General features: G+C 43.8%; 1 protein-coding gene across 3 annotated transcripts in view; it reads right to left on the minus strand.

The window, feature by feature from the left end:
• znf827 (zinc finger protein 827) overlaps positions 1–24743 on the minus strand; it is a 64909-nt gene that overhangs the window by 10293 nt on the left and 29873 nt on the right. For 2 of the 3 annotated variants that reach the window (XM_047578270.1, XM_047578272.1), the window contains exons 5-11: positions 22085–22354; positions 11708–11950; positions 8770–8824; positions 8529–8629; positions 2570–2707; positions 1168–1339; positions 252–418 (exon numbers count right to left, since the gene is read on the minus strand). In XM_047578270.1, coding sequence (XP_047434226.1) covers positions 252–418; positions 1168–1339; positions 2570–2707; positions 8529–8629; positions 8770–8824; positions 11708–11950; positions 22085–22354 — 1146 coding nt within the window. The remainder of the gene's footprint in view (positions 1–251; positions 419–1167; positions 1340–2569; positions 2708–8528; positions 8630–8769; positions 8825–11707; positions 11951–22084; positions 22355–24743) is intronic. The other variant, XM_047578271.1, reaches the window with a different exon arrangement.

Genomic DNA, 24743 nt, shown 5'->3' on the forward strand with positions numbered 1-24743 from the left:
CGGAGACAAGAAACGATTAGTTAAGTCATCAATTCGTAGACTGAAGGAAAATGACCCCTAAATAATTTGAGACGTGGACTTGTTATGCAAAATACAATAAATTGCGCTCGTTCTGGACAAAGAGTTTCAGGATATTTTCAAGAAATACCAGCTAAGAATAATGTGAATGGTAACCAAAAGAGTGATTTTACACCAACACATTGTTGGAGATTTTATCTTTTTACTGGTAACACTCTGCGCTCCATCTTCACCTGCATGTCCAGTACTGATGTGGCTCTTCATGTCGTTCTCCTCCATGCAGACGTAGTCACAGACGCTGCAGCAGAGTGAGAACATCCACTGCTCCTTGTCCACATGGAGCGACATGTGGCTGACAAACTGGGCGTTCAGCTCCGTCTGGAAACCACACACATGGCAGCTGGACGGAGAACAGAGATGGCGAGAATGGGAGGAAGGAGACGAGTCAGCTTGAGTGTTACATTTTGCCTGCATAATGTTAAGATGTGGCTACGGTCCGTCCAGCGTGACAGATTATTGAAAGTAACATACTTTGGTAATTTGGAAACGGTGCGACTGACCTATTTTTAAATCACCAGCCTGAGTATAAAACGACATTTTTGGAAATCTTATTTGTTTTTCTTCGGGGTGCTTGAGGAGACGAGTGTGAGCAGTTATGTCTGCAGCCTAAAAATACGAGGCTGTGAGGGTGAGATGACTCGTTAAGACTAACCTTAAAACTGGAAACAGACAAGTTATGTTGTGTTAATTAGCAGCACGGCTCATTTTTATTTTTAAAAAGAGTCCGGCTGGCTGGTCGCCCCCTCCGCTTCCAGTCTTTATCCTAAGCCGACTGTCGCTTTACGGGTAAAGAACAGACATAAAAGTGGCATCTAACTCCTCACACGACCTCACCGCCAGAAGGCTAACGAGCATATTTACCATACTGTCCGACTATTCCTTTGAGAACTCATAATTGACTCTCACATACAGAGGAAACAGACGTTAAAGAAACAGAGCAATTTAATTCAAGAAATATGTCGGGATTTTATTTGGCATCAGGCAGCAGATATGTATTTATAAGACAGAAATGATATCAATTCCGATCCCCGTGACTGTCTTGAGACATCCGAACAGACTGGGGGGTTATGTTTGGTCAGTTCTAACTACCTGTAGTAGTACGGGCAGTTCTTGCGCTCAGCAGAGTCGGCCGTAACAGCGCTGACGATCTGCTCCGCGTCCGTGTTGACCAGCTTGACGGAGTGGATGGTCAGGTGCTGATTGAGGTTAGCCCTGCACTTGGCGGCGTAAGGACACAGGTGACACTTGTACTTCCTCTCTTCTGCAACAAAACACACGCAGACACGAGACCCCGGGTTGCTGTAAACATCACCTCAGATGATATTTCATTAAGTTGCACTCAGACTCCTGAGCCTTTAAAGCAAGCTCCAACCTAATTACTTAATGCTGAACCCTGCCTCACCGTCGCCTGACCCCGACTGTAAATCTGATCCTGAGAACGGGGAGAGAGAAACAACACACCTTATGGTGAGATCAACGTCTCCGGGAAGCGCCCAGATATTCCTACCTACAGATTCCAGGAGATGCCTTAAACATGATCTCCCTCTATTTGCGAGAGCTGTAAAATCTACTGAAAACCACATTTCTTCTCGTCCAAGAAACAAATTAACACAACGACACATCTACTCCCCCTCCAACACACACATGCTCACACTCAAACACACACACACGCACACACACATCATTTGCCCCAAGGACATGAAGCCAGGCAACCTTTATGTCGCCGGGGAAACCAAAAAGACCATCACACTGACATATGCCCCTGCTTCTGCTCTCTGTGGTGTGGCCAAGCTGTTCACAGCCAACACTCAGATGGTGTGTGTGTGTGTGTGTGCGCGCGCGTCGTGCGTGCACGCAAAATGTGAGAGCATGTCCAATTGTGTGGGGGCATTTCGTACACACGACTCTATTTGTGCAATCAGTGATTTGGTCTGCTATCCTTAGTAGGTTGCATTAATTTCTAATCAAGAGTTAATTTGTTTTATATGAAACTGTAGTGGGCAGGATAATTGTGATTTTTTTAAAAATTTTATTTTTATTTTACTAATAAGGAGTGGGATGGTGGGAGACTAGAACGGATCGTGGGGCCGAGTTTGAAAACATGGTGTAATCAGGACACGAGGGAGCGTGTGCGGCGTCATCCTGAGCAAGTCCACGTCCATGTCTGCGAGTCTAAGACAGAAAGTGAATGAGCGAAACAGTTGTAGCGGCATTGGAATTACTGGAGTGTGTGTGTGTGTGTGTGTGTGAGTGTGTGTGTGTGTAGAGAGCGAGACATCCTTCTATCTGGGTAATTAGACGGGCAGTTTTCCCAGTGAGACTAATCATGGTAGTAATCTCTTTAAAGGAAGGGTAATCTAGTCTAGTCAACCTTATTTACTTACTGTGTTGAAGCACAAGTACACATGCAACACACAATAGCAAACACAAACACATTAACAAGGAGACTTAAGGTACGAGCTGACATTGTGGCGGGGGGGGCGTTATTCACCTGTGTGCAGGGACAGATGTCTTGAAAGGGTTTGCTGTCGACCAAACACTTTGCCACACACGGGACAGGGGAAGAGCTGCTCATTTAGTCTCCACTGGGCGATCCCATTCCCCAGCTCGCTGTCGTCCTTTTCTGAGTCTGGCACAAACAGAAAACCATACCACGTATCACAAACAACATCTGGTGGTGGAGATAACGCTGTGAAATGATGCTGCTGGAAATCAAACTCAGCTGATGCTGAAACTGTAAAAATGACGTGATCAAGTATCGTCTGGTCGAATTTGTCCATCTTTGTTTTAGCATTTCATTCGGCAGCTACGAGAGATTAAAGAAAGTGAGGGGCGGAGGTGGGAATTAAGACGGCAAAGGTCAGAAATAAATTGTCCCATCAGGACAGACCTCGTCTCCTTTTCTTCCGTTTAACTTCAACATCTAAAATTCTGTGGCATTGAACCAGGGAGCTCACAGTCATGTCCAATACAAGTTTTAATTACTTCAACCCCGTCCTCCACAGTTAGTACCTCTGTCTTTAGTGTTTTGTTTTTTTCTTCCTGCAGCTGACATTATATTATTATATGAAACATGAGAGTTTGTACGACTAAGATGCATTTTCAAGAAACTACATGCATTTCTTTATAACCGGCCAAGAAAGCGTGATAGCAGGACGTTCTGCTTTATCTGCAACATATTTATTCAATTAACGTAAAAAAAATAAAAAATAAAAAAGGAAATTATTGACAACTAGATGTGAAGACTGAAACCACTCGTACGTTTGTCCCTTCACTCAGGACGGGATCTGGAAAGTAGAGACACAATCAAGTCACAGACTGATACATTTGTATGTTGGGCTTCTAGTTGTGCTGAGCAAAGGAACAAACAATTACCCTCTGAACTATTCCCTGGGAAACAAATGTTTACCCAGATGAGCCAAAACATTGTGACCACTCAGATTAAGTAAATCTGTTGACCGACTCACAATCTAACAGGATTTAAAAGGATCTGCTGCTTAACGTACTGGCACCTTTCAGAGGTCCTGAAGAGTCCATGCAGCTGTTTTGGCTGCACACAACACAGAATTAGACTTGTGTAATCTCTTTCACCGAAGGTGTCCGCGAGCAGCCGAAGGAGTCAAAATGACGAGACAGACGAGAATAAACTAGATTAGACGAGCGCGGAGGACACTACACACAACATTTAGTGGGCTGCTTCATATCACGCCGCGACACATCAAATCAAACACATCCCTCATCCATTCTGAGGTTTTCGAAACGTGAAAACATCTGATACCCGGCAAACTGATGCACTGTGGGCTAATTTTCTAACCCACAACACTGAAACCTGTCTGCCACCATTTGACAGAAGCTCCTTGTCTAGCCTGCGGGTGGGATGCAGTGTAAATGCATTCTTAATGTCAACAACTAGCACTAGTCCTTTGCTCTGAAGCCTGCAGCATGAGCACACCACGGCAGCCCCCCTCGCCGCACGTCGCTTCCCTTCCCTTCATCCACTCCTTCGTAAAAGAAGTAAAACCAACCAGACGCTATTTTCAGACGTGTAGAACTTCCACTCCAAGGTTTTTATTTATGGTCTATATTGTTCAGAGAATATCTACACAGGCCCGGCCTTGGACAAACCCCTTGTGCATGTAAGGGATAAAAAAAAAATAAAAAAATAAAAAAAAAAGGTTCTGGTTTTATTCTTTCACGTTGGTAAAGAGATTGAAAAAGCTTCTCCCTCCTCTTTGGAGTTTGATTCTTTGCAGATGGAAATCAGTTTGAGCACTCTGACTTTAGAATAAAAAAAAGAGAGACAAATTAGACAAAGAGTCTTCAAGCAACATAGTCCACAGCTGATATTCAGTGATACACATTGTGCCTCTTGACACCGTGAAAAGATTCAAAAGTCGCCCTGTAAGACACAGTGTAGCTGAAGGTATTTGAGTGAAGACAAACAAAGATTGTTTTCTGGCATTTGAGGGCAGGTTCTCTGGTGAGGAACAGATGGTGGTGTGAAAGGACATTTTAATGCTGTTGCACTGACTCACACAACCTAGAGCCTTTTTTCCCGCGTCCGTCTCACATTTTTAATTGGCTCTTTGCCCTCTATATGCAAACTAGTACATTTACGTTGTGTGCCTTTGTTTATTCGCTTTTATTTGTGTTACACCATTTTTTTTAAACCGTCCAAGCAAAATACAATTATTTTTGCATTTAAATTATTCTCCTCTGAAGGATGGTGGTTAGTCTACTCACATGTACAAAGTACTGTATTCACACCGGGGAGAGAAACACAAAACTATGTGTTTTTTTATGATTTGTTTGTTTGTTCCTCGTGTTGAGAATATGCACGGCATTTGAATTACACACACATTTCCTAAGTGAATCTAAGGAAGTAACCATATACTATGAAATATAGTGTACTATTATTGTACTAAATGTTAAATAAGCAGAGTTTATTGTGACTTTCTGATTGTTTTTACTGGAGCACCTTTAACAGCTCAATGAATGATTTAATCATTTTACCGTAGCAGGACACAAATCTCGTCACAATCCCATTACTGGGTGTTTTCAAACTGAAATACCTCTTCATGCAACTGGAAACAACCAATTACAGCCATTCTGTTCTAGACAAAATGCCCATGAAGCCCACCTACTGACTTGATTGGCCAAGCAGATGTTTGGCAAATCGTAGTGACTCAACATCAAGTTTAAAACCACAAAAGATTTGTGGTCAGAAAAGTTCGTCTGGATTATCTCAACTATAAGAAGTGACTGCTTGTTTTTTTTTTTTTTTTTTGCTTTTTGTAAACAGAGTATGTTCATTTTCTGAGCCCCTCAGATAAAAAACTAAGACAGTGAAAATATACCCGTCAGCCAGAACATTATGACCACTGATGGGAGAAGTAAATCCATCGTGTGACAATTCAACGTTCTGCTGGGAAACCTACGCATAATGTTATGCCTGAGTGGTGTGACCGTTAGTTGAAGCCTTAAATGTAACCGTCACAGCGCTCAGTTCATCACTCCGAGTCTTTTCTGCTGCTGTCTATAACTCACCACTATAACAGGGGTGACTGAGGGCATGTAGCATGTCATGGTAAATGCATGCAAGTAGACCAGTGAAAAGCAACACCTGCCTGTAAACTAAGTAAGTAATGAGTGACACCCCCTCCCACACCCACACACACACACACACACACACACACACACTCAGTAACAGTCGGTGGCAAAGGTGTCACAACACAAGACTTGTGAAGAAACCTGAGTTCCTGTGACCTGGATGATCTCCAGACCACGGACTTTCTGACCTCCTGCATTAGCTGGAATAGGGCTGAGCTCTGATATCAGGCTCACTCACTAATTTTTAGAGCATGACCTGTTCTGCGAATCCCAGACCTTCTTATGAGGTTTGCAGGCTGAAGCTCAGCTCATAAATGCATTAACTTTTCCTGACTCACGCAAGTGAGACTAGTGGACAGCTTGGTCACGCAGGGTGATGAGAAGCCGGACAGCAGAGACCCAAGGCCATGACCCGGCAAACACACTGACGATTAAACCAATTAGGGTGTAGTGTGGGCCTTGAAGTGGTTAATGGTTTAATTAGTGCTATTAGAGCATAAGAGACGGCCACAAACAAGAAATGAAGGATTGTGCTAAACCCCAGACTAGAGGGAGGAGACGGTGAACTCCTGAAGTCACACTGGTGTCACACAAACTCCTACTCATTTCTCTTCCAGGCTTGCTTAGAAGGAAATGCTCCCCCAGCTTCATGTCTGTTGTTGGGCTCATGCTCCATTAGCAGCCATAATAAAGAGCATTTCTTTGCGAAGACATCACCAGTTATGCAACTCAGTCTCCTTTTACCTTTTAAACGTATGTATTTGTTCCTATATAAGAACAAGTGTAATTCACTTCAATCGTAGATGTTCGAGTCATTTTACTCTCAGAAAGCGATTCATCTGTATGTCCAAATTAAAATGAGTGGAACCTGTGATTCCTAACCCTCAAGCACTCATTTTTCAAATTTTTCATAATATGATGATTTTTTTGTAAAATGGCAAATTAAACCAAATATATTTAATATTGTGTCCTTTTTCAGATTGCAGAGTTAATAATAATAAAAATGTCATTTGGAATCATTTATAGACGGCAGGAACATTTTCTTTTTTTTTAAAGTCACTAACATTTCTCAGACTAATATATTTAATGTTTTAGCTTCTGACCAAACCAGAATGAGACGTGCCAGTAATCTCTAATCACAGTCAGTCTTCCTAGCAGTGAAGTGGTCTAACTAACTAACTAACTAACTAACTAATAAAACTTCCTGGCTCTTACAGCATCAATCAGGTTTTAGACGTCATAGCAACCATTTTGCCTTTTCCTCCTCCATCTGAGGTCACAGCAGCTTAATAACTTTGTTTTTGTTTGTCCTGTGAGATCTTCTGAATTTCCAAAATGATAATTTAACCCATTCGTACATTCATAAGAGCAGGGTCGACTCTACGAGATTCCCTCATCAATGGTAACTTCTCTTTCTGGTACAAATTGGATATATTTTGTGCATTAACATGTAATTTTATTTGCTTTGTTTTTCAATTTAAATTACATATCGTCTACCGTGACCTGTTTGAGATAAAATCATGACTACACTGCGCTGATAAATACATTTGATTCCATTGCATGATCGACAAAAGTTATGTATTTCACAAGCTGCATCATAGTCAATAGTATAGTCGGTTTAATGCAGAGTCAAAGACGTGGTGTGAAGTGACAGGAAGAGATAGTAGTTCACTGACCACTGAGCTGAAAACCTGCTTTCGAGAGCTGCAGCCACTGGTGTACGATAAAACGAACAGAGTAAAACAAATGAACAGAGAAAAAAGTAAAACTACAGTAAAAACAAAAAGAGGGAGAAAGGAGTGGAGGCTGGATGTGAAGCTTAAACACACAAGGGAAAGGAGAGGTGGGTTGGGCGAATTAACTTTCAGGACACTCTTGACACCCAGAAGCCAATCAGATTTTCATTAACTGGCAGAGGGACAGGCAAAGCTGGCACAAGCTAATTAACCTCTGGATCTCTCGCTGCCAAAGGAACATGAAGGGAAGTTGTGGGATGCCAGGGAAAAGAGGGAGACAGGGGATGCCCTGGGCCGAGCCTTCAGGTTGGGGAAATGCGTGATGGTTCAGAGAGGCCGGCGGAAAATCTAAATACGAAACAAGGAGAGGGGGTTAACGAGAGTGTGTGTTTGTCGTGAGTCAAGGGGACGGTCTGGAAACGCGTGCACATGTACAGCATGTGTGGTCGTAACGAGCAGCTCTGCATCTAGTCACCCATTTCCCCTCCAGCTACGTGAGAATAACATGAGGATTTTGATAGTTGTCTTTGAAGACGCCGTTCTATGAATGATGCAGCGATAATGACCGCTGGCAGTTAATTACATGTCTGTTCAGTCCAACTGCAGAGGACTTTTCAGACTATTTATTTCTTTCTGCAAAATTATGTAAAGCCACATAAAGATACTGGGTTAATTAATGATTGTTGGTTGGCACCCCTGTGACAATTATTAATGAATCCACCAATTATTTTGTCAATTAATCATTTAGTCTATGATTTTACGCTCATTTAAATGATAGAAAACATGTTTTTTTTTTGTTTTTTTTTTACTTGCCTTGCGGTTCTTTTCTTTTGTTCAAAGCGGCCAACAGCCCACAACTGTAATATGCGACAATCACACGTGGACGTTTGCGAAGCAGAGACCAGAAGACAACCAATCAAAGTTGATTCATTTTCCGTCAACCGACTAATTGATTAGTCGAGTGGCCATCGGAACTTAAAAAGACACCGTGGGAGGATGATAATGCCCATTCAACAACCTGCCCGCAGCCGTTATTGATTTGTCCTCTGCCGTCCCTCTAACCAGTGTCCGTGTGAGTATGTGTGCTCGTAACATGTGTCTCACCATGAAATGCTGCCCTGGTGGAGGAGCTGGCCTCTGCGGGGGAAGTGCTCTTGGAGCGTGAGTTAAAGGGTGATTGTCTGAAGCACTCGTCCAGAAATGGACTGAAAAACAAAGACACCAACATTTACATTGCCACTCAGTCGAATTACTGCTCATGCAAATGGAATAAGATCCTTTACAACTTTTAAAGGAAAGACAGTCCACAGCTATGCGTCAAATGTAAGCAGCGTCACAGACTCACCTGTTTATTCCCACCATGTTACTGTCTTTGTGGTTGTTGGCTTTGCTCACTTTTTCTGAAAAGAAAACAAAACAAAATATATAATACCATTTATTTCCTTTTATCTTACAATAGATTGCATATATTGTGAATATACATATAGAGAGAGAGAGAGATCTAGAAGACATGGTTTCACATGAGTAGTCTCCCAAGACTAGTTCCAGTGTGAAGAAGATCCAAAACAAGACAGAAACTACAACAACACGAGATGAGTGACAACACTGAGAGCATCGTCAGGACTCAAACTGATGTGTGACAGGACTTTGGATTTAGAAAAAAAAAAAAAAAAAAAAAATGACAATAGAAAGGAGCAAAGTAATGTGGGACATTTTCAATAATGCACGAGTTCCATTTTTCTAACTTTCAAAATAAGTTTTGTGACAATCCCTTCCATAAATAAGCACACAGTTTGGAAACTAAAATCTCTCTCTGTGAATCAATTTTGAACTGAACTGAATCGAATCAGACCTCAACTCAACCATCTCTACTACAGCTGCTGGAGATTGTGTGATCTTTAGATTTAGTGAAGATTTCTTTTTCCTACTTCCTCCAAGTTTGAGAATAAACCATCACGTCCAAATACTACTCCTGCTGACAACGGATATTTAGATTTGACCAGCAGCCAGTTTAAAGTCAGTGTCAGTTGGTAAGTTTCCTAAAACTTCCCAAAGGTCACAGATCATTGTCTGACACAGATACCGAGCTGATTGCTGCATCCCTTTAAGTTGAGCTCAGATGGTAAATGTTTACCATGCCAGCGGGGCTGTGCTGGCCATCTGGAGCAGTGGGAGTCTCTCTGGTGGGTCTGTCGACCTGTGGGCCGCAAGCTAAGCCCAACAACACTAATGTGAAGACATTTTTATAAAATAACAATGTGTGGCCGGCCAGATATACATTAGTTGGACAACCCAGATGGTGCATGTGTTGTTGTACTGCTGTGGATGTTTTTAGGAGCCTGAATGATCACCACCACTACCTGTGGGCTCAAAACATGCCCAAGATGTTTAACACAGTGAAGGTTAGTGAGGGCTACTTTTGGATACGTTTCAGACCCAATACTCCACTATACGAGTGTATAACCTATTCTGAATCCTATGAGCTCTACTATTTGGCTATTTAAAAATACAAAATATTCAAATATTTCATGATAATATACTTTAGTAGTAATGTAATCATGTCTAGTGTCCTTTTCCCAAGTCTGTCCCATTAAAACTGGACTGTAACCGACTGTAAAAAAAAAAACTTTTTCCTCAGCTAAAGAAATGACTCAGAACAATTACAGTCAAATGGCCACACAAGGTGACTGATCAATCAATCACATGCGGAGCTGAATGAGACCCTTAACAAGTCTTGCAGTAGTAGTAATAATAATAATAATAATAACAAAATGTGCCAATGTCTCCTGACATTTGAGGAGGTCCTACATACTTCAGATGAGGCACCTCCAGTGTAAAATACACAAGTACATTCGTCAAATAAAAAAAAAAAAAATGTAAATTTCTTGTACTTGAGCATTTGAAGTTACTGCAATTTCACAATCTTAGAAACCTCTTAAGAAATATTTGCAAAGTGGCAAGTGAAACAAGAACTGTAATGTACCTGCCCAACTAATATGAGCGCAGATCACGGGTTTTCAGCGCTCAGTAGTAAAAGAGCACTATCCAAAATATCCAAGAATGGAGCCATATGTGTGAGCTTCAAGGCGATGTACTGAAGTGAATTTCAAAGCTGCAATCATCTCAGTGTTCAGAGCGACCTTGCTACTGATGTGTCTCTGAGGTCCTACTGCTCTGGGTAATTCATATTGATTGCTCATTGTGTGACAGCAGCCCACTCTGTTCCAGTCCCCCTCACATTCAAACCCAGTTCTAAGGAGAGGGGAGGGTGAAGGGGGGGGGGCTGTCGCTGTTGCCAAGGTAGTGGTAGCCCTGGTCTCCCTGGGTGGGCATGCTGTGTACCCCTGCTGCCCTCTCTACCCTCCTTATCCTCTGGTCTTCAGTACAACCCACCACCACCACCACCCCTACCCAAAACACCCCACTCCGTCACACTGCTCGCCAAGGACAGAGGTCTCTTTCCATGTTGCCATGGAGATGCCACACGGGAGAAATGTAAAGGGAGGGATAGAGGGAGGGAGGGGAAGTGCAGGGGGAGAGCGTGTGCAGCCAAGTGTGCTTGAGCCGGCATGTCTGAAAACGAGTCAAGAGAGAGAGAGGGAGAGAAAGAAAGGAGGAGGAGGAGGAGGAGGAGGAGGAGGAGGAGGAGGAGGAGGGGGCATTTGTGCAGACACCACTCCCCATGGGGCCTTGTGTGAGCGCGTAAAGGTGTGCATGCAAGCCGGTGTGGGAAAGAACGATTGTCAATGTGTGAATTTGTGAATACGTGTGAGAGCACGAGAGAGAGAGAAGAAGAAAAAAAAGATTTCACACAAGCTGGGTTCTTTATATGGCATTTAAACGAAGCAATCAGAGGCTGAACGGAGCCGGGGTCACAGCCCAAGATACAAAACCTGACCCCCCCCACCACACACACACACACACACGAGCTTCTGCCTTATTCCTCAAGGGGCCAATGGATACACCTCAAAGCACTGTCTTAATCTTGCAATACAAACAGCTGTCTGCTGCTTCAATGTCACTTTCATGGCCATAGGTAAAAAGCAGGATGTCATTACATGTCATATATCCTTGACTTTACTACGGAGCCACTGGAGGATGGAAATGGAAACATGTAGGTTTTATAGTGAGGTATCACAAAATGTCCAAGGCTTACACCGTGGTTCTGCAAGGAGGGGGAGTGTGGGGGGGAAGACACGATGCTATGCTACGAGTGTGCGTCTGTATGTGTGTGTGTTGTGGTTCAGTAGCTGGCAGCGCATATGTATCTTAAAAGAACATACCTGACAATTTGAACAATAGTTCAGAGGCCATTTTGACCGATATGTCTTGGGAGAAGAGGTCTTTCTGGGGGCAGGCCAATGTCTCGGGGAGGTTACTCGTCGGCTCACTCTTCTCACTCGCCCCTAAAGTGCTGAAGGCCAGCAGGTGAGAGGCAGGAGGGGTGAGTTCTGCAGGGGGCGGGTCTACCTCCATGGGTTCTGCCTTTACCTTCACCTTCTGATACTGGGCATCTTTGTTGTTCTCTGCAAAGACACAATCAAGCAGAAATAACACAAGTTAAGAGTTGCATCGACAAAAAACATTCAACCGGTTCACATTAGTTAAAGCATCGGTCCTCTACAATTATAAATATCGTTAAATACACATTAACATGAATGCAACATATTTTAGTAAAGGGACAAGACGACGTTACCAGCACCCCACATGTTTGAAATAAAAAAATGAATATTTGACCTGTGTATTGTTTGAATAGCTTAATACTGAATGCAAAATGATAATAATAATGTAGCGGGTCCCTGCTTAATCTCTCCATTGGCTTGGGGGTGTTTGGCCTGAAAAACATTGAAGACCGCTGAGTTAAAGGATTTAGGCTTTTTCACAGAATGGATTCACTATGAGCTGATCACTAATCGGGTAAACAGAACCGTGCACAATATTAAAATACAAGTCAGTTCAGTTACAGTACATTGTTGTATCATACTTACACAACATTGAGGAGGGAAATCGTAATAATTTCTCCAATACATTTAGAAGATAGAGATTTGTCAAAAACAAAAAAAACTGTGTTGTTTAAATTCAGCCTGTAGTTCCCTTTAACAACAACAACAAAAAAAACAGCCATTCAACAGCCACTTTGGTTAAAAGCACAAACATTTCACATGTCTATGAGTTCGTATTGAGGCTGCCCCGTTTAAGGCCCAAAGACGTGAACACTGACCAATGTTTTTGCAAAAAAGGCTACAAGAAAATCCAAAACAATTCACAGGATTAGAACTTTTTTCTCGTTTCTTACTCTGCACGAATCAACTCACATCTCTCATCAGATTTACAGTAAAACAGTAAAAACAGTTTAATAATAGCTTGTGTTTACAGTGTCAAACTGATTTAATTACTTGGATGTTTTGGTCTTGTACTAAATATTCAGATAGCAGAAGCTTTTAAAACCTTTTCATAATTACCTTTATTACTAAATTTTGTATATAGGCTGAACTCAGATGTACGTCTTTCTCTCAGGTGGCCTATTCTGTACCAGTTAATTCAAATTTACCTACAAATTCTACATTTGTATCCAAGAACCCAAAAACTGTAAAACATGCAACACCTGTAGCTATCCTGATGACCCTTTAGATTTAGACCAGGACACATTGAGGACAAACAATTTCTGGAGTTTAATTAATCCAAATAATTATTCAGTCCAAAAGTCCAATTTAAGAGCAAAACAAACATGACCATGTCTCTCTTATGCACAAGTAAATGAAACATATTTCCGTGCACGTTCAAAGAGGTTGGACGGATGGTATTAAATCTAAAAATGGGGGAAATCCAAATAAAAGCCAAAACAGGAGCATTCCCTCTAAAGCCGAGCTGAGCCGGTTTGCATCTCGCTGTGTGATTATTAGGGCAAGAGTGCACCGGGAGGTCACACTGTCGCTTGAGGACGGCTCATGTCAGCAGCTCACGTCGGTCCACTCGAGCAAACACGGCAGTAAAACGCTTCAAATGTGAACTTAAAAGCGACGACTCTAAGCTTATGATAATGGGAGGTGTTGTGCGTGTGCCTTCAGCACACAAACAAAACGATGGCCCGAGAAGTGGGCGCAGCCGTCCACTCGCTTCTCTTCACCGCAAGTTCAAAAAGTGAGCAGGCAAAAAATAGTCAGGAGAGAGACGGCAGCTACTAGGAATGTCCCGATCTCCTCAGGGGACTCAGACACTGCCTCTCAAAAACACTTACGATAAATATTAGAAAACTGCTCTAATGTCAGTAATCTGTGATGTTCGCTTTCATTAAGTATTCACTGTGCAGCTGCATAATGTAAAAGACATAGAGTGGAACCGAGAGGCCGAAATAAAAAGACAAAAAAAAAAAACTAATTGGGACACCCCTCAGCATCTGTATTTCCAAGTTGTCTTCAACCAGAGTGATGGCGGGAGGCAACTTCTCAGCGCGATGACAAACAGGAGCGAGACAAAGCAGTGGGATTGATACAGTGCTGCTGACACGGCGACTCAGCACGATTATGGGATATATGAATTTGGCAGGGCGTCGTGAGCGGAGGAGACGGAGGGAGAGAGGGAGGGAGACATAAGACAGTAACCCCGCGCTAACCCCTCCCTTTACATTCTCTACTTAACGAGGCCAAATGTGAGGCGCTGAGGCTGGACCTACAGCACACGGTGTGCACACCAGATTATCTACTGAATCAGGGCGTTTGTGTATACTCCTGTGTTTATGTGGATGAAATAAAGTGCACCCGGCCCCCGTGCCGCCGCCGCCGCCGCCTCCTCCTCCTCCTCCTCCTCCTCCCTGAGGTCCAGGTGTCTGGTTTATTGGTAGTAGCCAGCATGTGGGGGACACTGACAACCATCAGCCCCACTAATCCCTTAATCAGGTGGCCAGGGCTGGCCAAGAGTAACCTAGGAGAGGCTGATGGAGTGGCAGAGCAGAGGGAGGGGAAGAGGAGGGCGGAGGGGGCACCGCACTGTAAGGGTCAACCAAGGGACACAAGCCTCTGTCGCTGGATCACCACCCTGACGGCAGAGGCTGAGAGGGCTGCTGTGCTGCAAAAACACATCCACGTACAGAGGGATCCCACACGCGCTCGAGCACACCGCTTACATCCGGCGTGGGAGCGGTTACACGTGGATCACGTGACACGCGGAGAGAGAGAGAGGAAACACAGGATCGTAAACACGCCGGCAGCCACGCTGAAAGCACCGCATCACAGCAGGCCACATGAAAAGTCTACCTGTCACAAAATAAAAAAATGAAAATACGTCCGTACTCCCACACTGATAATAGCTGTGGCTTTTTGGTAGGGGTCGTGACCTAATGTTCTGAAGCCATAAAAAGCAGCCCTCAGTCTGCCTCAATCCAGCCTGTGTGTCTAACTGTGTGTGTGTGTGTGTGTTGTATGTGTCATCCCCTCTAGTGCAGAAGCCTCCTCTGTGATACACCAGCTGTCATTAGGCCACAGCAGAATCAGGTCTGGAAAAATGTCTCAGCGTGTGCCTACATGAGTCCAAAAGCGTCTGTACCCGTTCTCAAGAAATGTCACAGCTCATAACTTAAATACATGCCGGTAAAGCTGAACAAATAAAGCTTAAATGTATGTTTTCATTATTTAGGAGGAATAAATGTGGTTAAACGCTGGTATTTGGTGGTTAGACTGCGATGTTTAGAAATTGGGGGGAGGCAGCTTCTCGGTAGTAGTAGTTGAGGGAAACTTCCAAAGAATTATTTCTTTATAAACAATCAACAAAAATAAAACATCAGGCTCTTGTCAAAACATCAGATCTAGGTCTGGTCTGGACACTGTGGTGTGTAAGTAGCAGTGCTACTGTGTAATTTATTTAACACGTTGTCAATTTTACCATCAATATTTTAAGAGGGGAGCAAGGCCACGGAAAAATAATGAAAACACTTCATCATGTGGGCTGCGTTGTTGCATTAGAATCCGGCTTTTACAACTTTTTCACGTGAGTCTTTCTTCTCGTCTCAAGTTTTGTTCATTTAAGAGCAGGTGTAACTGCTCTGTTTAAACAACTAGTCGGTCACATCTGGGTTTAGTTTCAAACTACAGGCTTGTGCGCACTTCTCAACACGCTGATCTGTAAGCAGGGCTCCCATACGTTCACCACATACCTTTATTCACCGTACACCACGGTTCTGAGTCAGACTAAAAGTGACTGGGGGTTTATGCGACGCTGATTTTAGTGATCAACTTTAACCCCAGGTGTCTGGCTGAATCTGTGCCGACCTGACAGCCGGATTCCCTGAAAATATACAGCCGGAAGCTTAACGCCTAGCGTAGATTTGTAATTACACTTGGATGAAAACAGTCACATACCATTAGTGACTTAATGCACACAAAGTAGATTTATTGCACCACTTTGACGCATCGAGCATAGGAGCAAAAAAAAAAAAAGAAAAAAAAGAAAAGAGGTCCGACAGGCAGTGAGGGAGACAGTCAAAAGGAGATGCAAAAAAAGAGGAAGCGTAAAGAGAGGGGAAAAATTGTCAAACAGTGCCAGAAAAAGAACACCCGAGGGTAAGAGAGGAAAGAAGAAGAAGGCAGAATGAGAAAGAAGAGCTGGGGGAGGACAGAAGGATGAGGAACGGCTAGAGCCTAAATGACAACCTCTCCACCTCTCCCCCTCCCGTTATCCTAGTCTACCCTTCTTTCTGCTCTGTTATTCCACATCCCTCTCCTCTCTCTATCCCTACCCCCCCATCCCTCGCTCTCTCAATCTCTCTATTCTCCTGCTCTCTAGCCGACCTGCTCAGACAGGGGTGAAGAGTTCACGCGCTTCAAAGGCTGCAGTGTGGAGACTGCGTGTCATGTGGGAGCCACAGCAGCCTTGCCTGCAGACTTCACAGACAGCTGCTGCTACAATTGATCCTGGACCAGCCAGCGCTCAGCGGTTCAGCTTTCCAACGGCTGCAGTCTGCAGCCACATCTGACTCCGGAGCAGCGTCGGCTGATAAACAGCCCGCGAGGGGACGGATACGGCCCCTTTTTTAAAAGCGGTCCTGAACAAAAACATTTGGCTGCAGCCAATCTCAGGCCGCTGAATGTTCATCATATCAGGTCGAGACAAAAGGTGGCAAGTGATTGCCTCGGTAATTGTGTCACTCACTCATGCATATAAAACTATGCACACAGGAAACAGGCACATATAGCGAGAGGCAAAAAGGGAATCAACTCTCTGTAAACAGAGCTATATGCAGTGAATGAAGAGGCAGCGAGACAGAATATGGAGGAGGGGTGGGTGGGAATAAGAGAGGTCAGCGAGCGGCCACGCTGAGGGGCATGGTGAGGACACTGTCAGCAGTGTGGAGCTTAAAATAAGGTAATATTGTACAGTAATGCCAGTGTTGTGAATTAGGACGGTGAACTGCTCGGCCGGGATGGGCTACGTTGAATAAACGGAAAATTCTTTCATGTGTGAGCAAAGCTAAATAATTACATCCACTTACGAGCTGAAAGGGTAAAGCTATATATCTATATTTAATTCACAAATGTATTTTTTATATAATAAATGTTATGTTCAGTCCCCTCTTCTGAATTTTGCTTTGTGGTATTTTCTCCAGAAAATTGCAGAAAATGAGCCGTCTACTGAAAAGCATCCCTGTAATATGTTTTCCTAAAATGCAACTAAGCTTTTTCTGTTTGGAGAGAGTAAGATGTAAACCAGGGTTCAACAAGGCACTGGTGTCCTGATGAAAACCGTCTCTGTTTTCTGATGCTACGAGTCGACACTTTAGTTATTCCACCTTCATGTGCCAAACTAAATGCGTAGTAGAAATATGTAATTATTCCATAAAAATGTATAAACTAGGTAAATAAACTTATTTAAGAAAGCGACAAACTAGTCCCTACTGAGTTACGGGTTTACTTTAAGAACTGCTGTTAAAATTTCTGAAAGTTTTCCCTCCCAGTCGATGAATACCTCACCGCAGTACAACAGAGAAACTGTGTACTGCTGTGCCAAAAAGCTGTGCCCCATTAGATAAAAAGATTCACTGTGGTTACCTGGAGGAAGTCATGCACAACCAAGGGCAAAAAAAAAATATAAAAAAAATCGACGTTATGTTCTACACGTGTGCACAGAAAACGACTGGTCTGTTGCTAAACGCGGTCGAGTAAAGAGTAAGTAAGTAGATCCCGTGGAAACTGATGGATTTTTAACAAGCTACATTTTTTTTTCTGATTTGGAAAAAACACATTAATAAAAGGTGATAACATGACATTTTTATAGCCGTTAATGAGACCAACAGCAGGTTAGTCACGTAGTTTACGAGCACTGGCCTAGTTTAAGCTTAGACTTGTGGACAATTTCTGCTTAATGAAAGCAATAAAATAATTTCTACTGAAGAGGGCCATGGGTGCACTGTCTTTACTTTTTTACTGAAAACGTTAATTTTCCTTGTGGATGGGTTCAAGTACATTTAAGTCTTCATCTACAGTAGTTAATACAACCACTTGGTGGATTAGTTAGTGCAGTTTGGATTATTATCCCAAGGAAAGTTACGCTTCCGGTTCAGCTTCATGTCAATATAAGTGGTGCTGCAAATGGTTTCCTGCCAAGAAAAAAAACCCATATAAATCCATAGAAAAGAGGATAAAAAGTAAACCAGTGCGTCCAGGTAATAAAGGTTATAACGAGGGTCCAATTTGTAAAGAACATTACGCTCTTTCGGACGAAACAATCAACTGAGAGGTCCACCGACAACCAGACACCTTTAATGGCTTTTAAGATCCGTCAGCAACACTTCAGCGACACAATACCTAGCGGTTGGTATAGTAACATCATCACCATCATTTAGTTCTGTCCGTATGTACAGTACAACTGCACACGCATACAGATTTGATGAAGTCTGGACTCCCATTTTTTGTGCAAATGGCAGCCTGAGATGCATTTATGTGTTCGGCCGATCAACATTTCTCGCGTCCTGTTCTGCCGAGCACAGAAAACAACACAACAGTTCTGCCAAAAAACTTCCTGTGGTCTAAAAAGCACCAACTAACCTGTCAGTCAGTTGTGACTAGCTACCGCTGAGGCACTCTTTTAGGAAACCAAGGTGGAACTGGCTGTTAATTGTCAGATTTTTCCCACTGCTTCAAGAAATGCCATCGCCACTGGAAATTAACACCCACTTTCCAGCTTCTTATCACGCTCGGTTGATGACTTTGCTGCACAAAACCAAAACATTACAGCTGCTAATAAAATCATGGGCATCCACTATCACCACAGCTGGTGACCAAACCGGGGACACACATCAGTTAATATTAAAGCTACATTTGAATGGTAACCAGAAGAAGCTTGCACGGTGCTGCACACGATTTTCATTTTTCTGTGAATGTCTTTGTGAAAAATGAATTGTTTCCAATCCATTCTGCTCCCTAGTTGAGGATGCAACTTTTTTCAGCAAGCACTGCGGAGGGGAGAAGGCCTGTAGAAAATCTCCTGAGATAGGAGGCCTGTTCCTAAGGAATAGGCAATGAGTTAAGTGAGTACAAAGTGTGATTTCACACCTATAGTGAGGGTGGTTGGATGGTGAGTGGGTGGCACGGCTGTTACCCACACGATGCCAGTCTGCCAGGGCACCACCTAGGACCCAACACTACTCCCCTCCCCCCCTCCCCCAAAGCCCCGCCCCCCCTCTCCCGTTGCTGTGACGCCATGTTCCCTTTGCCCTGCAACACCAGTGCCCATCTGCTAAGACACGTTAGCCGCTGGCGCCGGGGACTATTTAGCCCGGCGTAATTAGCCCCCAGACACCAGTAGCCTGGTTTTAAACAGATGTGGGGGAGGTAACGCTAGCAAGGCGACTCAGTGCGACCAACAAATGTTTGATATAGAATGGGGGTGGGTGTGTGTGTGTGTGTGGGGGGGGGGGGGTGACCTAGTTAAAGGGATGATGCAACTCATGTTACAGCACAATGGGCAGTAATGATGACAACCCCACTTGCTCTGACTGTCCAATGCCATGGCCGAGGAAGGATGAGCAGCAGAAATTTAATTAGGTTCTGTCCATTTCCTGTACAAATAAGAATGAGCAAAATAAGCACTTAAACAGCCAGCTGGGGATGAGAATGCTCTGAGTAAACCCCCAAAGTATTTATCTTATTTGAGTATTCCTATTGGACTTTTGTGCTCTGGGGCTAACCTTGAACCGGGGACAGCAGAGGTCTCAGTGCAGACGCCCTTGAACCTCACGACCGTAATCGCACGTGACTGTAACTGCGACGACCTTTCCCCGGTTCTCTCCCTTTCCTCCTCACCGTCTTTTACTCCCTCCTTTCCTCCCCCCCTCTCCCCCCACCCCAGGGTCATTTGAGGGTCCAGACTCTTGTCAAGGCTGTCACTCTAGACAGCCCTCTCCATCTACCACCCCCACTGTTGCCATGGCGATGGACGGCACTGCGCTCCGAGGACTGTATGAGGGGGCAGAGGGAGCCAGTGGACGGACGAACGCTGCAGCATCTTTCCCTAACCTAGGTCAACCTTGCAGAGCTAGTGTAAGTAATGGGAGGGGATAAACGCTGGATGTGCTGCGTGAAGACCAAATAAACTGTCAGGATAACGTCAGTGCAGGGATTGGAAAGAGCAAAAAAAAAAAAAAAAAAAAAAAGGTAGCGAAAGAGGGACAACAACATTAAGACGGGAACACAGTGAAGGAATTATATAATGCACAGATCACTCTCTCAATTTATCTATTTACGCTCGTGGACCCATTATTTTCAACTGTTGTGTTGTTTTTTTTTTTTTAGTTTAAAGTCGTAATCGTATTATCTCTGTCCTCCTCATACACACACAGAAAAAAAAAAAGCAAATGCACACACACAGGGAAACGTGACCTGGGGGCAGGCAGCGGAGCAGCACACGTGTAGTACCACAGAGCTCCCAGCCAGCATGAGTCACTCTGAACACCAGTCGACCCAGAGAGAACAATGGTAACCGGTGTGTGAGGTGTCTGTCAAGCGCGCACACATTGGCACACGATGAAGAGCCGCGGATGGAGCAACACCCCACTGCGCCACCATCAGACTGCCATTTGCTTTGAGTTTTTTTTTTTTTTAATACTGGAGATGCACATTATGAAGGTTACGGCCGCACAGTTATATCATAATAACTGTGGTAATGTCCAAATCAGCCTGTGCTTACAAAGGAAAGATAATTCTGGGGCCTGCTGCAACCTTTGTTAATTCAAAATAATTCACTGTATACAATAAGCGTGCGTTACAGTTAAATATTCAACAGGGAAACAAGTTATTCTGCAAATCATGTAGCTTTGAAAGCTAGTCGTGTTGTTGCATACTGATATACACTTCAGCCTGTTTCATTCTTGACTGCCTGAGAGACGCTCTCTAGCAGCCCACACTGGACAAACACCTGTCTATAACACACTTGAACTAGACCTGGCATTCAGTAGCGATTTTGACGTAGGTTAAAATAAGCACCTGCTTTAAAACTTTATTTAGCAGCAGCTGTGCGCTACAAAATAAAGAACCAGGTTTGACTCCCGGCCTCAGGACTCCTTAACAACATTTTTGCTCAGTTTAAGCCAGAGGCTGTAAAAGGCTAAATCATCTGGCACTGAATAGGGTACATTTTACTTTAAAAAACATCTGATACAAACAAAGGACAAGTCACAGTTGAATTTTTAAGTTCAATAAATCAAGCATACACAGTAAATTACATTCAAACATTGTCTTGTTTTGAAAGGACAGAAAGCATCGGACTGTGCAATATAAAACTACACCCGGTTTCACAGAAGTTGTAATAACTTGATGCATAAAAGAGCAGAAAAAAATAAAAGGTCAAAGCTGGTGACATGACTGTCATCACAGAGGAAACAAAGGCTTTGCCGCCACCATCCTGAGGAGAAGCTTCAGAGAATCAAAGACTATTACTCCATATATGTTTCCCCCCCCACAAATACATTTTGCTCACCTCTGTGAAGCCCCCAATTTTAGCTTGGTGAGGTGTGCCTCGGTAGAAAACAACAGAACCTTTTTATGGCGATCAGTGTCACAACCTTTATCCTACAGCTAACCTCCCGAGTTGATTTGAAACTCAAACAGCCAACCAGTACAACGAATATCAATATCAAAGTGCACGACCTGTTCTTTCCTGGAAGAGTAGTAACTATTCCTTTACATATTCAACCGTGTTTGCACTAGTGTTTTGTACAAACTTTAAAAACGTGGTCTGTGCCTTAAAAGCTCAATTTATAGACCACAAATTTATTGTTTTGCCTCAGTTTACAATAACAGACTGTTGAACAGATCAATCTGAGAACTCATTTATCACAATCTATAGATGGGCTCTGTGGTTGGCACTGATGCCTCCCAGCTCGGGCCTTTCTGGGTGGAGTTTGCATGTTCTCCCTGCGTCTCCGTGGGTTTTCCTCCCACCTCCAAAGACATGCTCGTTAGGCTGATTGGCGATTCTACATTGACCCTAGGTTTGAGTGTGAATGGTTGCTTGCGTTAGCCCTGCGACAGACTGGAGACCTGTCCAGGGTGTACCCTGCATCTCGCCTGATGACAGCTGGGATAAGCTCCAGCAACCCCCCGCGACCCTAGTGTGGATAAGCGGTAGTAGAAGATGAGATGAGACAATCTATAGATAAGTAAACACCTTACCTGAAAGCTTAATTAGCAGCTCAGAGGCCACCTTAACGTTGATATCCTGGCTCAGCAAGCTGTTCTTAGCCATGGGGCTTCCTTCCCTCGGTTTCAGTGGCCCTGGACGCTCTGAGGCTGCAGCCCCCGTGTGACCGTCCTGGGAGAAAGCCGCAGGGAAGCTCGACTGAACCTGGGACTGGGAGGATGGTCGAGGGCTCAGTGCTTCCTCCACTTTGGGCTCTTCCTTCAGGTGGAATGGAGACTTGAGTGTCTCCCTCTGGTTGGCCGCTGCAGTTAAAAAGTACAGAGGAGATCGAAGCAGGGTGTAAATTTGACGGCACAACAACAAGAGGCCATGATGTCCCTCATTCATGTTTCTTTACAGTACAATATGAATTAGTTTCTTTTGCATCCATGTAAAAGGCCCAAACTGTCCTCATCAGATATTCTGAGTCCCTGCATAAAGTGACTGTGACTTCCAATGTAAAGTGTCTTTGAGTGTAAAATATAAAATTCAGTATTATTATTATGATATACTGTGAGCCGGGGTTAAATCTCATGATCTCTTCATGTCTTCAGGGTATCTACGACGTCTTTTCTCCTTCACACCGGCCCCTTCCCATCGCATTCTTTCCTCTACACTTTATCCTCACTTCATTTTAACTTTAAGTCTAGTTTCTTCATCTCTCCCCGCGTCTGACTTCCTTGTCTGAATCCCCTTCAGACAAAAGGACATGAAATAATTCCTGCAGTACTGTAGAGCGTGACAGCAATCAAGTGAAGCCTTATCTGCCATCTCTGCAGTGTGCCGCCTAGGTTAGGGAGCGAACTGTCACATGGATCCCTGTGCTCTAAAGACATCTTCAAGAGAAACTGGGCCACATCTAATCCGCCTTAGATGAATAATTAATAATTAGACATGGAGCATCTTCCGATAGCCGCCAAGAAAAGAACAGTCGGGCCAAGCGCCTTTCTTTGTGTCTCTCAACACGTTCCACTACTCTTTGTGCTAAAGGGAAGATTTACACAGGCTAGGGCTTACAAGACCGTTGGAATATCAAATAACTATGAAACGCAGAGCGGAGGCCTAGGAACATGATCTAAAATGTAAATGTTATATTTGCCCGTGGAAAGTCAGCTGGTTTCTGTTTCATTCAGTGCTATGGAAACCATGTTAATGTTTAAGGATAATATTGTCAGCTGGTGTAACCTGATTAACCACAGATGTACCGTAATACTTTTCAGAATTAGTTCCAGTATCGAGTATTTCATTTAGTGGTTTGGCTTGTAAAGTTGTTACAATGGTATTTTCTCACAATGTCACATTGTTCAAATCATTTTTTTTCCCCTTTCGACTACGAGTCTGCTCAACATTTTGCTACTTATTCTGGAGACTTACTTCTATGTGTATGTGTACATATAAATCACTTTTTAACTTATTTGCTCATAAAATTTTGCAAGTTTATATCTAAACAAGTGTGTGTAAAATCTTAATGTAGACTGAAGCGACGTTGCCTTGATTTTGTTTGTTAAAACTATGAATAAATTAGCCAACATGAACGCTCTGAAGACGAGATGAAATTTGAGTCGAGATGCAAAACAAGGTTGCTATGGCAAAGTTTAAAGGGCACCACATAATATATGATAATGACCAAATGTAGAAAAGGCTGCTTTCTGTATTTCTAGAATCGTAAAACTGAAGAATATAATAAATGAATAAATACATAAAGATTAACACTTATATATTATATTTCCATATAATATATAAGTAATACACAGGCATTTTAAAAGTCATCGCACAGCAGAAATAAATTCACACTTGTTAATGCGATCAGACAAAAAACAGAAGAAGTTTATTAGTAGTATATTAGTAGTTCCTCATTACTAGTGTTGCTTGGGGGGCTTATTTTAGAGTTTGCTAATGTTTCTTACCAGTGCTAAGGTTGGCCGTGGCCCTGACAAGCACATCTGCCCATCTACCAGCATAACCCCTGACACGTGTACAGTTTGGAACAATCTGTACAACCTAGCATGTGCACTCAATCTGTCTCACACACACAGGGCATGGATATAAAGGAGGCTATCACTCTTGGGCAGGCTGCTGTCCAGTCTCCTCTGGCCCCAGCAGAGATCTGCTCCGCTCCTCACCCTACCGTCTCACCTAACATCTCTAACCGCCACAGGCCCGTCGCCCCCTGCCCGCATCATCAATCTGTGCCGGCTCCGGCCCCTCTGATTAATGGTGATCTATGCCGGAGGGATAGAGGGCTCGGGGACAGGGGATAGGGGGCAGCGAAAAGGGGACAGGTGCTGGTGTTGTGGCCACCCGTGAGATGCCACGATGCCACAGTGCCACACCATGGCGGGCCGGGGCTGCGGTTCAAGAGGGCGAGAAGGAAGAGGCTGAGCATTGGGGGAGAGGATAGGAGGGGTGGATTAGGGGGCGGGGGGCAGGGGGCGGGGGGGGCAGCAACCTTCAAGTTCAGGGGCAGTGGCGCAGGGTCGCACATGGCACCAGCTGGAAATGTCACACTGTCAGATGTCAGCGGGCAGGCTAAGTATAACCTGGTCAGCACCTGGAAGGGACGTCCTCTAATTAGAAGCGTGTTGGGCCATGTCGGATCAGACAGGGACAGCACACTTGGTGACCGCCTTACAAACACACATGGAAATGCAC

This window comes from Mugil cephalus, chromosome 2 (assembly GCF_022458985.1).
Source record: "Mugil cephalus isolate CIBA_MC_2020 chromosome 2, CIBA_Mcephalus_1.1, whole genome shotgun sequence".
NCBI lineage: Eukaryota > Metazoa > Chordata > Actinopteri > Mugiliformes > Mugilidae > Mugil > Mugil cephalus.